The sequence below is a fragment of the Pseudopodoces humilis genome, chromosome 2 (assembly GCF_049639895.1).
Source record: "Pseudopodoces humilis isolate 2021_Gansu_Grassland_sample_001 chromosome 2, ASM4963989v1, whole genome shotgun sequence".
NCBI lineage: Eukaryota > Metazoa > Chordata > Aves > Passeriformes > Paridae > Pseudopodoces > Pseudopodoces humilis.
In genome coordinates this window covers 71,662,003-71,674,299 of record NC_142201.1, presented here as the reverse complement: position 1 = coordinate 71,674,299, position 12,297 = coordinate 71,662,003, and the positions used below count along the sequence as shown (strand labels likewise).

At 36.8% G+C, this 12,297-nt stretch overlaps 1 protein-coding gene across 10 annotated transcripts in view; it reads left to right on the top strand.

Moving 5' to 3' along the window:
- Nucleotides 1-12,297, top strand: part of ZMYM2 (zinc finger MYM-type containing 2) — an 87,354-nt gene that overhangs the window by 10,106 nt on the left and 64,951 nt on the right. For 5 of the 10 annotated variants that reach the window (XM_014251122.2, XM_088050967.1, XM_088050965.1 and 2 more), the window contains exons 2-3: nucleotides 9,174-9,294; nucleotides 10,418-11,277. In XM_014251122.2, coding sequence (XP_014106597.2) covers nucleotides 10,425-11,277 — 853 coding nt within the window. In that variant the 5' untranslated portion in view covers nucleotides 9,174-9,294; nucleotides 10,418-10,424. The remainder of the gene's footprint in view (nucleotides 1-9,173; nucleotides 9,295-10,417; nucleotides 11,278-12,297) is intronic. The other 5 variants (XM_088050970.1, XM_088050969.1, XM_088050964.1 and 2 more) reach the window with 2 other exon arrangements.

Sequence of the window (12,297 nt, the reverse complement as noted above, 5' to 3'; positions counted from 1 at the left end):
AAGTGGTGTGCCATTAGGCATGGTGGATACCAGTTACCCATGCAGGGCTACTTGTTTGTGGGTTGTACATAGATGAGTGTTGACTGAATGCTAGTTTAAAATAAAAATTAAAAATTCCCAACCAATTAAGAGGAAGCCAATTAATGAAGAATAATGTTAAATGTCCATCTTGTTAGTTAAAAAGTGTCTTCATTTCCAGAATGTTTGGGAGTAGTACAGTCTGGGCACTAATAGGATAGGAGACAGTTTTGGCGAGTCCTGGTGAGAAGCAAGTTAAACATGAGTAGTGCACCTTAGCAGGATGAATGTAAACAGCATATGGGACTGAAATAAGCAAGGTGGTAGCCAGCAGTTTAAGGAAAGTGATTGTTCTGCACTGTCTGATACTGGGAGAACACATCTACAGTGTTTAGTCTGGTTTTGGTTAGACTCCATCCTAATGAAAATACGATATTCTGGAGTAAGCCCATTGTAAGACTTGAGCATTTGAACACATAACAAAGCAGGAAAAGCTGAGAAAGAGTTCAGTCTAAAGAGAAGGCTGAAGGGACAGGTTACTGCTGTCTTCAGCTAATTAGTGGGAAAACACAGAGAAGACAAAGCAAAGCTCTTCTCCAAGATGCCTGTCGGTAGAATGGCAGGTAATAGGCATAAGTAGCAACAGGGGAAACAATTGTAAATAGCCAAGATAACCAAACACTGGAATTGAGATTTCTGTTGTTTCCTGTCTCTAGTTGCTTGTTCATATTTGCTTGGTTTATGTATGATTGGCTGTACACCCAGTTTCTTGTAACTTGACAAGTTTGAAAGATTATGTGTACCAGGTTTTTTTGAAATGCCAGCAAAAGCTAGGGACTTCATAGATTTGAATTTGAATTCTTGGTTAATCTTCATTGCTCCCTGTGGAGCAAGGGTAAGGCATATTTTTGAAATGTGTGCTGTGACACACTGACACCAATGGCCTGTGTTCTACTGCCCAGGCCTGACATCTAAATAAATTTACTGTTTCTCATCTAGCCACTCAGTATTTGTTTTTCCTATTAAGTGTTGCAATTTTTAAAGTTAAGATACATCAAATGACAACTTGCCCTTTTTACATGCTGTATTAATGCCACTTTCTATTTATTTTTCAGGATTTTACATGTCCTTTTCCTGTTTCTGTATCTTTAACATAGTGTTTCTCTACGGTTTCTGTATTCCCTTTCCACTTAGCCATCTTTCAAGTCTGTTGCTGTGGGTCTTGTGTTACCTATTTTCTGGAAATAGATACACATTTAGACATAAGTAATAGATAAGCATTTATTGTGGGTCCTTTTTTTCTCTGTCTTGTTTCACCTTTCTATTCCATTTATAATAAAGAACATCCTTAAGCAGCAGCTTGCTGCTTGAGGAGTAGATAAAATTTACCGTCTACCGCATTACACATAATGGCTTTTAAGGCTAGAAATGGTGCTGTGTTCTTGCTGATCGGTGTCTTTCCAAGATTAAACAGCCATGAAATACATAGAAAGTGTGTGGATAAGGAGGAGAGACATGTCAGTATGGCTGCCTTAAAACAGTGCTGGTCAGCATTATAATTTTGATTTGCCATGAATTCCTATGCCAAGTGCTGCTCATTCTTTGATTAGTAGTTTTGAGAATTACTGGTGCTTGTTTTGGATTCCCCTTCACAGAATTAAGTTTGAGGTTGACTCTGTATTTTGATTGTTTGTGCATGCAAGGAGGTATTTCTTAGCATTCATTGAGCAGGAAGACTCAAAGAAGAGGCTGTGTTAAGTAAAATTATTCAAATATTCTTGGAAGCATCAGCTGGAAAACAGATGTCAGCATTTGCATGTAACAGTGGTGTTTGCAGTTCAGTTAACATGCTTAGAAGATACCAAAGTTTGCATGTTTTCGGTAAGCTTTAGCTGTGTGTAAATAGTTACTCTTGTGAATAAAACCAAAATTTACTGACTTGCTTTAAAATATTTCACTAAATAGATCTTGCCCATTAACTGTTCTTAGTTGCTGTCTCTGCTGGATTACAGGTCTTTTCATATGCTTTTTTGTTGAATTCTCTGAAATCTGCATGACAAACACATTTTGAGTCTTACATAATGACTTCTAGTCAGCTAATTTCTTTAATCCATGCAGCTTCCTTGAAAATCAGAGGAAATAATTAAATTTGAAGCAGCTTCAAATCTACTGGAAAATAAATTCTGAAGTAGTGTCTCAAAACTGAAATAATGAGATATACCAGTCTTTTGTAATGATGGTACTCAGATAAATAGATAAATTTGATTTGTGAACCTAAACTTAGTATCCTGTTCCTGAAAGCTTTTACCCATGGTCTAAAACACCAGCAATATAAATACATTGATGGATTTGTGTTAAACATTATTCAGGCTCTTTAATTAGCTCGTATAGTAATTTGTTTTACTTTGATGTTGTGAATACTTGCACTTGAGGTTAGCCTAAAATATGCAAGTATTCCTGTTGAACTCATTAGCATGATTTGTGTGTGAAACTGGCAGATCAAATAGTTGAGTCATTGTGGCCATAATGTAATATCTGAGGCTTGCTTAGAGCCTTGCCTGCTTCAGCTACACTACTCAGTGTGGCCAGTGGATATACACATTGTAAAATTCAGTCTGACCTCTTTTAATATTTAGCCTGTCACTGCTTGCTGTGTTGTTGGTGCACACATGCATGTTGGAGTGTTTTATGTGGTAGTTGCTGTCAGAATTTGTTCCATTTCTGTCTACGGCCATCAGCTTGTCATGACTGTCCTGTCTGCTGAAATGATCTCTGTGCTGAAGTTCAGAGCTGTGGCACCAACCTTGATATGTTCAGGCACAGCTGTAGTGTTCTTGCACAGAAATTTTTCATATGGGAAACTGATCTGGCTGGAAAGGATTCCAGCAGGAAAGTCTCTTTTGTCTGGTTATGTGTGTGGTTGCAGAAACAGCTGTGCCACATGATAGCATAACAATGAGACTGTGGACCTGGTAACTAGGCAGACCTTCAGAAGTGTTGAAAAGTTTGTTGGAGATGTAAAAGTTAACAGTAAATCAGAGCTTCCAAGGCGTATCTGAACATAAAAAGCTAAGGCTGATGCCTGAGTATCCCTCAGGAAGTATATAAGGAGGAAAAAAAATCCACAAAGCAAAACAGCTTATATGTTTGCCTGTGGTAAGGGTTTTACGTCTGGTGAGTCATAAAGGTCCTGCAACTGCTTTGTCTCTAACTTGGAGTTTATTTACATAAGTAGGAGTCTCTCCATACACGGTATGTATCATTCATTATGCCCAAATTGAGACTGCAGTAGTAGCATGCAGATTTAGCTTAAAGCTGGCTTAAATTACAACCCTTTAAAAATGTTGTGCTACTTGTGGTTTTTCTAGCACTTTTCACTTCTGATATGTGGGTATAGTTTGGTTGCTAGTTTGCTTCAGTTGAAGTGAGAAAGTGCTGCTTTTAGGTGATTTTCATTGAGTGGTTCACGTTGTTTTTGGGGTGAACTGTGGCATACATTCAGCCAGCCACTGGGGTTCCATACCCCAAGAAAGCTGTGCTATGTGGGTTGCATCTGGTTGTGTAGGGATTGAGTGCTCCTGAGCTGTAGCAAGACATTAAGCTAGAGAGCTTCTTGATAGCTGCTTTGCCAATAGTCTTTACTGAGCTTGTGATCATCAGACATAAGGAAAGTCAAATGATAACAAGTGATTTTCTGTAATAAGGGTAGGATTTTAGGAAGTATCTGAATTAAGGAATTAAATGTTGATGATATTATGGTCAAATGATTGTCAGGGTCAGGAAGTGATCATTAGAACTGGATAGCCTCGAGAACATTGGGACATGTTTAGATAGTCTTCAACCTTTTACCAAAATATTGGCACCCATCCCTCAGCTAAAGTCATTTTGAGAGCCATAGGCTGGAATTTAGATTTTTTGGGTAAATGGGTAGAACTTCCATGAGGCTAGTGATACTTCTTTTGTATGTAAGAAGATCACTATTACTCTACTACGTTAGGGTAATTGTTGTACTAGGCAAATAGACAATTGGATAACTTGTTTGCATTGCAGCAGTGGTGTCTAAGAATAGAAGCTTTTCAGTTATAGCCTGATTTTTCTACAGATGTATTCTGGTTTTCAGCTGGTTGGACAAGAATTTTGTATTTCATTTGAACCACTGTGTTTAAGTAATTTCAATGTATTTATTTCATGTTTGCCCAATCCTTGTTTGAACTGGTTGCATTTCTAACCTCTCTAGCCTTCTGTAGTCACAGCAGTGACTCCCAATCAAGAAGAAAATGTTTTAATGCACAACAGATTATCAAAGCTTGTTAATTATTTAATTTGGCTCCTTCTTGTTCTTTTAAGACTTTAGGTAACTCCTTTTATTCTTTCAGATGTACTATCTTCCTTGAGTTGTTTTCCTGTCAATGATAAGTGTTCTCCATGAGAATAAATTGTTCATGTGACTTACTTATTTTTCCCTTTCTCTGAAAAGTGAGTGATCTGGACATCTCATGATAAACAAGATGCTGGTGAGGTATGGGTTTTTTTGTAGTAACAAATGTGCTCTGTGATTTTTTTTTTTTCCCTCTTTGGTTGTTGATGATTGAGTAGCTTCAATTTGAAAACATGAGAGTTGCAACTCTGATCTTAAATGTTGTGTATTCTTCCCCCACTCCGTTCATTACCTTGCATTTATCACTAGTGATTTTGCCTACCATTATGCTTTATAATGTTTGTGTTTTCAGCTGCTGTGAGTAAGTTTGTATGATTAGGAAGCACTCATTTTGGGAGTCACTATCTCTTTGGCTGACTTATATATGTTGATCTGTGTCATTTTATTTTGGAACCCCTGGTAACAATTATTGTGATAACAACAAACAATACATTATATTTTTGTCTTTAAATAATTGAATCCACCAGAGAACCTCTTCTCAAAATCTTTATTATAGATAATTTCCATGGCAGTATTCACTGTGTGCAGTGTTTGAATGCCTTTTGGAAGACTTCAGTGGGATATACCAGTTCAATCAGGGCTGGTCAAAAAGTATGTGAACTCTTCAAAAAATTTCGGCAGTAGTCCTGTGAGACATTATATTTTCATTGCAAAATTCATGTTACTCCCCTCCCCCACGTTTTTTTTTGCTATATTTATTCAGCTGTAGTTTCTATCAATATATTTAGTGAAAGAGATAAGACTGTAATCTGAGTAATTGTTCTTGCCTTCTGCTTAAGTAATTGGTTGCAGATACTGAAATAAAAAATTGCTGACTGCCTTTAGAAATCTGAAGTGACTGCCACATGGCCCTAGTGATTTGTTCCAAAATCCTCTTGTATTAGCACTTCGATCAACATTTTTCCTCTGACCTGACCCAGAGAAAGAGAGCATAGATGTGATATTTCCTGATCTTTTCCTTACTGAGTATCAGTGCAAAGAATTTATTCTGTGTTTTCTCGTTCAAGCACCGTGGATGCTCCTTTACTTCAGGAAAATTTTACTGATTGTAAAATTGACAAGAATTGGGATTTTAGACAAACTGTTGCTCTGACAGTAGCTTAGTAGTTGCTAGGTCAGTAGCCTGTCTCTAGCCAAAAGGTGTATGAAATGTATATAAAACATCCCCCCAGTACAATTCCAGCACCTTTTTAGGTCAGAGACTTCCCGATAGAACTCTTTATTGGGTTTTTGGAGCCTTTGGGCTGGTTGTGTGCATAATACAGTGAGTTTTTAAACGGCCTTCGTGCTTTCAAGCTTTTTGGTCTAGCTGCTCTATTTCTTTTCCTCCCACAAAGGTTCTTTCTGAAACCAGATGTTGAAGTAATGAGGTTTTTTGTATTTTTATTTTTTAATTCCCCTGGGAATTTAAATATGCTTTTATGGAGTGCTATCTGGATAATTCCATCTTCAACTATGTTGTGTGGCTCAGTTAGACTAGGACTTGCTTTTTAATCAGAGAGTTCTCTAGGTGATTGAATTTGGCTGTGTTGTAAAAATTTTTCCCATCATTTGGTGGTAGGGTGATTTTGCTTTCCCCCCCCTAGTTTGCACAACAGTAGTTAAAATCTTCAGTTATTACTTTGCAGTCTCATTCCCATTATCTCACCTATGGTCTCACTGTTGAGTGGAAGTGATTGATAGTATACCATTTCTGCTGTTGTTTCTGCTTGGGATTTGGAATTTAAATGTAGCCCAATATCTCTTGAGGTAAATATTTTGGTTGTGATACTGTGGTTTCCTAGCAGAAAGTAATATTCTTTTGCTGAGGCAAATAAGCCCCTTTTTGTTCCTATATTTGTGTCTTAGGATACTGTCTCCTAAATTTTGTTAATCTGTTCACATTTGAAGATCTCAGTTATGCATTATCTCCAAAGTCTTTCAAGTTTTTCCTTTTTGTTTTGCTTACAGTCTTTATATGGAAGCATGTGTACATGCTGGTTCTACTTTTGGTGTCTGTTTCCAGTGCCCTGTTTTGGTGGAACTGTAGTTTTAGCCAGATTTCAGTGACTCCTTTTGATTTTTGTGTTTTTGCTCCAAGTGTACATAACTGTGACTTTGATCTTCTGTCACCTGCATTCCACATGTTATTAATGGGACTTGGTAAAGGCATTTAAATTCCAGTTTCTGCTTTTCTTAAAGCAGAATTTGGTTTTGGTTTTTTTGAGGTAGTCATACATCTCACCTGGGTTTCTGCAATTCATGATAAATTTAACTCATTCATCAGTGGAACTGACCCTACAATTATTACTTAGCTGTCTTAAGAGCTGTGGTAGTTGTCATCATTCTAAAGAAGTGCCTGCATTTTGTCTCTTATTTCTTCCAGCATTTAAGCCTTGAACAAAGCTATGGGATCGTAATTCATTTCATTGTGAAGACTTAAATAGGTCAGTGATGTAGCTTAAATTAAGAGGGGCTCACAACACCTGGTTCAGGAAGGGCTATTGAATATTGGTAGTGCTTCTGTTTCTGTCCAGCTGTGATTCTGGTGTCTGTGTACCACCACAAAGCCTTGAGCTTGTTCTTCAGCAGTATTGAACATGCATTTTCTGTGAACTAGGTCTCAGTAGTTTGTGGGTTGGTTTTTTTGTTATTGGTTGGTTGAGATTTTTTTGTTTGAGGTGTTTGGTTGTTGTTGTTATTAGTAGTAGTAGTAGTTGTTGTTGGAGGTTTGTTTATTAGTTGGTTGGGTTTTTTTCTGTTTCAGTTTAGTTTTTTCAACCTGAATCTCAGCAATTCATCCAGTGATCAGTCTAATCAATCTCACAGGTTTCTAACAACTGTATTTCTATTGTAAAGCATCTTCTGCTTTTGCCAGTTCGGGGGTGTGAGTTTTTCCTAGTTTTCCATTCTAAACATTTTTATTTTTTTTTTCCACTAATTCACTTTTTTTTTTTTGTAGTTTTTCATTTAGAAATACTGACTGTGACATTGCCCACGTGATTTTTTGTGTTTCTTCTTGTTACTCCTACTTTTAGAAAACAAGCTACCTAATTTTGCACATTTTATGGGCAATTCTCTTGTTGAGAGGTGAGAGCTATTTGCAGGGAAATAGATGCAGATTTTGCTTATGTGTTATTTTGCACTAGTAATTAAACACATTTTTTTCTTTTTTTTTATACTTAATGGTACAGCTCATTAAAACCTAAGAGCTTTGTGGAAAAAGTAAATAGATTTAGGCAAAAAGATACATATTTTGAGTCTTAACTTTGCTACATGTTATGTGCAAGTACTGTAATATAGCCCAAGTCTGTCTTTCTACTAAGGATTTGTGAAAATAGGAATCATTAAGGTTTTGAGTCAGGCCGGGGATATAGTCTTGGTATAGTCTCATTTTTTTCTCTGTTCACATCTGTTCAAGTGTATTTAAAACTTTATTAAAAGCTTTATTTGTTTTGGATGCTTATGTCCTTGTAAAGAAAGAAAATATATAGAATAAACAAGTGAAACTTTAAAAATTGAATTAATTCTTTTCAGCAAAATCTGAAATGCATAAAAATCTGGCTTTAAATTATTCAACCCTAGAGGAAAAAGTAAAAGTGAAAGAGAATATTGGATTAAATTAATCTTCAGTGTAACTGACTGATTTCCAGGGAGGTACAAACCAACTACATTCATAATACAGTATTTTTTTTTGGTGAGAAACCTTCTTTCATTCCATTTCAATGTTACATTTATTGTGGTTCAAATGCTATTACGTAATGGCATTTGGCTGTAAGGCTAACATAGGAAGGAATTAAAAGGTGGTTGCCTTTCTTCTAGGATTAATCTGGTTCACAGCTTTACTGTTTGGTCCTTGTCCTGCTCTCTCTGCTCCTGCTCAGTTAATGGACAGCAGGGCTTGAATAGTGTAAATGTGTAGAAAAATATTTGAGCTTTATTCCTCTGGGCATCTTTACTGTCTGGGGATTTTGGGGGCTGTCCTCAAACAGTAGATAACTACACAAGTTGATGATTTATCTTTTAGAAATGCTGCCAAGTCTGGAAAACCTAATGACCATTATAAAACCTGAAGAATAAATAGACACTTTGAACATTTTCAGTCTCTTGTGAATGATCACATGTGTTAATACAGTCTATGGATGCCTGAAGCTGTGCTAAGTATCACTGCAAGTGCATATATTCAAGTTGAAAAATCTTAGCAGTGGAAGGTTTATATTGCATTGTAGGCCTGATTTTATGTCCTATAGTTTTCCTTTTATATTTTAATTTTATTGTGTATTCTGCTACAGGCAGCAAGGAAGTTGACCTGATAAAAAAGAAGGAAATACAGCTGCTAAGATTTTTTTTTTTCCTCAATTGCTCAGTTTATTTGAATCATTTATTTCTTTAATATTCTATTACAGATCTACTTCTTAACTCTAACGTTTGATTACTCAATTGCAGTTATACATGTCTGTCTCTTACCAAACACGGTGTATTTTTCCCTCTAAAAAGTCTTCTGGAAATGTGATGTGATAGAGTAGAAGATCTCAAACAGTATTCCTGCTGCTTTATTCACAGCAGGGATTGAATAGACTCACATTTCTCTTACTGTACAATCATAGTGCTGAAAGTCAGGTTTGAACTTAAACTGTAAATTTAGAAGAAAGTCAGTTTAAGGAACATAGCCAGCAGATGATGCTTGATATGAGGAAATCATGTTGGTTAGCTAATGTTTATTTTAACCCTGTTTCAGACCACAGTACTTTTGTGAAAGGCAGCAAGCTGGTACAAGAGCAGTTTACCCACAGGAAAGAAAATAAAAGTTCTTGGAGCGACTTATTAAGGTAAACAGATTGCTGTGGATTTCTGGATGGGTAAGTATAGATGAGCAGGGTATTTCTACTTCTTGTATTTACCTTCCTGTATAAAGATTTTATAAAAAAGCACAGATAGCTACTTCTTCCACACAAACTTAGTGATGTCACACATCAGAATATACTCCAAGATGTACCAAAATTGTAATTATGTCTGTATTTTTCTTGTGGTATTATATCAAGATTGATTTAACTTACTGATCTTTACTGTGGATGTTTTTTAGAGCCATGTTAGGTCTTTTAGCTTTGATTATATCCAGGTTGACTTTTATAATTTTTAATTCGTTGTTGAATTGACAGTTATGAAGAACAGATTCCCCAAACTGAACAATTACTGAAAGCAAACGGGTCACTCCAGGCTAAGTAGGCATTGGGAAGTATTCTGAATAAATACTACTTGCTCTTCAAAGAAATAAGACAAAGTCACTGAAAGTTGCAGGAGTATGAGATAAGTCAGGACTTCAAATGAGCTGCCAGTCTGTAGTGGCTACAAATGAGAGAGGTTGCTGTCCACTTTTGCTGCTCAGTAATATATCTATTCCTGTCGTGTGCAAGGGTTTCCAATATATCTCTTCCTTATTTGTTCCAGTCATCTTGTGGCTACCTAAAGAGCTTTTTGGCAGTGTGGGATTGGGGGAAAATCAGTTGAATTTCAAATTCATTGACATTCCTAATAGGGCTGAAATTTAATAGGAATTCAGTTTTTCTTTGTGTGCCTAAATCTTAATCTTGCTTTGCTGTCTAGCAAAAGCAGTGTTAGAAGGTCATTTCTTGTGTATGTTGGGTGGGAAAGGAACCGAGAGATCAGGATCATGTAATAAATAGCACTGAAAATTCTGTTTCCTGGATGTAGTGATAGAACATTGTGATGTGCAGCAATTGTATATTTTTTGCTAGTATAAGGTTAGAAAGGAAATGGATGTTAAGACATTCAAAGAAGAGCATAGAAAAACTTAATTTTCCTTCATGTTATCTCAGGAAGAAAATAAAGTAAAAGCTGGAACTATTAATTCTGTAGTTATTTTTAAGAACTGTTACTGGAAAGTTGTGTCTTACTCTGAAATTGGACGTGTTGTTTTTTTTTTTTTTTTTTTCTTGCTTTATGTTTTTCTTCAAACATCAGATCTGGAATGGACACGAGTCCTCTGGGAGGATTAGACTTGTCTGAACATACTCCTGGTCTGCTAGGGAATACCACCATGGCAGCAGGTCTTGCAAATGTAGGAAATACATTTGGAGGTCCACCAAGTTCCTTAGTTTCTAGATCTAATAAATTCCAAAACTCACCTATAGAAGATGATGACGATGTTGTTTTTATCGAACCTATACAACCTCCACAAAATTCTACGTCGCTGGTAGCAGACCAAAGGAACACTGCATTTACATCATCTAAAAATGAAGAACTTAAAGGAAATGATTGCAAAATGCTTCCTTCTCCAAAAGACTTAAATTCTCGAAAGGGGAGTATAAGTGAAACTATTATTATTGATGATGAAGAAGACATTGAAACAAATCAAGGACAAGAGAAGAATGCTTCCAGTTTTAATGAACGAAGACTTCCAGAGTGTAAAAATAGAACCAACGAAATGGAATTCTCACCTTCCAGTTTTTCAAGAAGTAAGGTAAATTCAGGAATAGGTAATAGTGGTATAACCACAGAACCAGACTCTGAAATTCAGATTGCTAATGTTACTACATTAGAAACAGGTGCTATGAGCTCTGTCAGTGATGGTCATTTAGAAAATGATGCTGATGTGCGTGACATGAACCTAATGATTACACATGTAACATCACTGCAGAATGCCAGCTTGGGAGATGTATCTAACGGACTGCAGTCAGATAATTTTGGTGTTAATTTGCAAACATACACCCCATCTTTGACTTCACAGACCAAGACTGGTGTAGGACCTTTCAATCCTGGTAGAATGAACGTGGCTGGAGATGTATTTCAAAATGGAGAATCTGTGACTCATCATAATCCTGGTAAGTTGCAATTTTGAATGTTTACTTAAAGGGTGAAAATAAATTGATTATAAATTTTTGATTAATGTATTTTTGGCAGTGATGCTGCTTAGTCTTTTAGGTTAATATGTATGAAAGAATTAATTCCCTTCATGCCCATCACTACCTTGTCTGTGACTAGAATAATGTATGCTCAGTGGCATAATATATTAGGAAACATGTCTTCACCAAAAGAATTATTAAGTATGGGAACAGGCTGCCCAAGAAAGCAGTCTCCAACCCTGGAGATATTTAAAAGGGGTGTAGATGTGGCACTCAGGGACATGGTTTAGTGTGGGAGTGCTGGGGTAGTGATTGGATTTGATGATCTGAAGCATATTTTCCAACTGAAATGATTCTGTGATTATATATGTGGTTTGGAAGATTTCTTCTGGATCAGTGTTAGTCTGTTCTCCTTGAGTAGGCACCTCGCCTTTATATGAAGCAGTAGGTGCATAACAAGAGACACTTCTGTCCATCACGTTAATTTAGGGTCTGATGTCCCCATTGGAGTACCTACGAATGTACCTGGAGTACCTAGAATGGTTTGGATTGGAAAGGGCATTTAAAGGTCACCTCATCCAACCACCCTGCCATGGCAGGGACAATCTTTCACTGGATGAGGTTGCTCAAAGCCCCATCCAGCCTGACCTGGAACACTCAAGGTTGGGGCATCCATAGCTTCTCTGGGTAACCTGTTCCTGTGTCTTGCCACCTTCATTGTAAAAGAATTATATCTCGTGTCCAATGTAAACTTATGCTCTTTCCGTTTAAAGGTACTGCCTGTTGTCCTGTTACTACAGGTCTTGTTGACAGAACTCACTACATCTTTTTCTGTAACCCCCCCTTTATATGTTGAAAGACTGCAATATGGTCTCCCCAGCCTTCTCTTCTCCAGACAGAGCAACTCCAAACTCTTTGCCTGTCTTCACAGGAGAGATGTTCAAGCTTTCTGACACTTCTGTAACTCTCTTCTTCTGTCTGTGCCTGCTTTAACAGGCC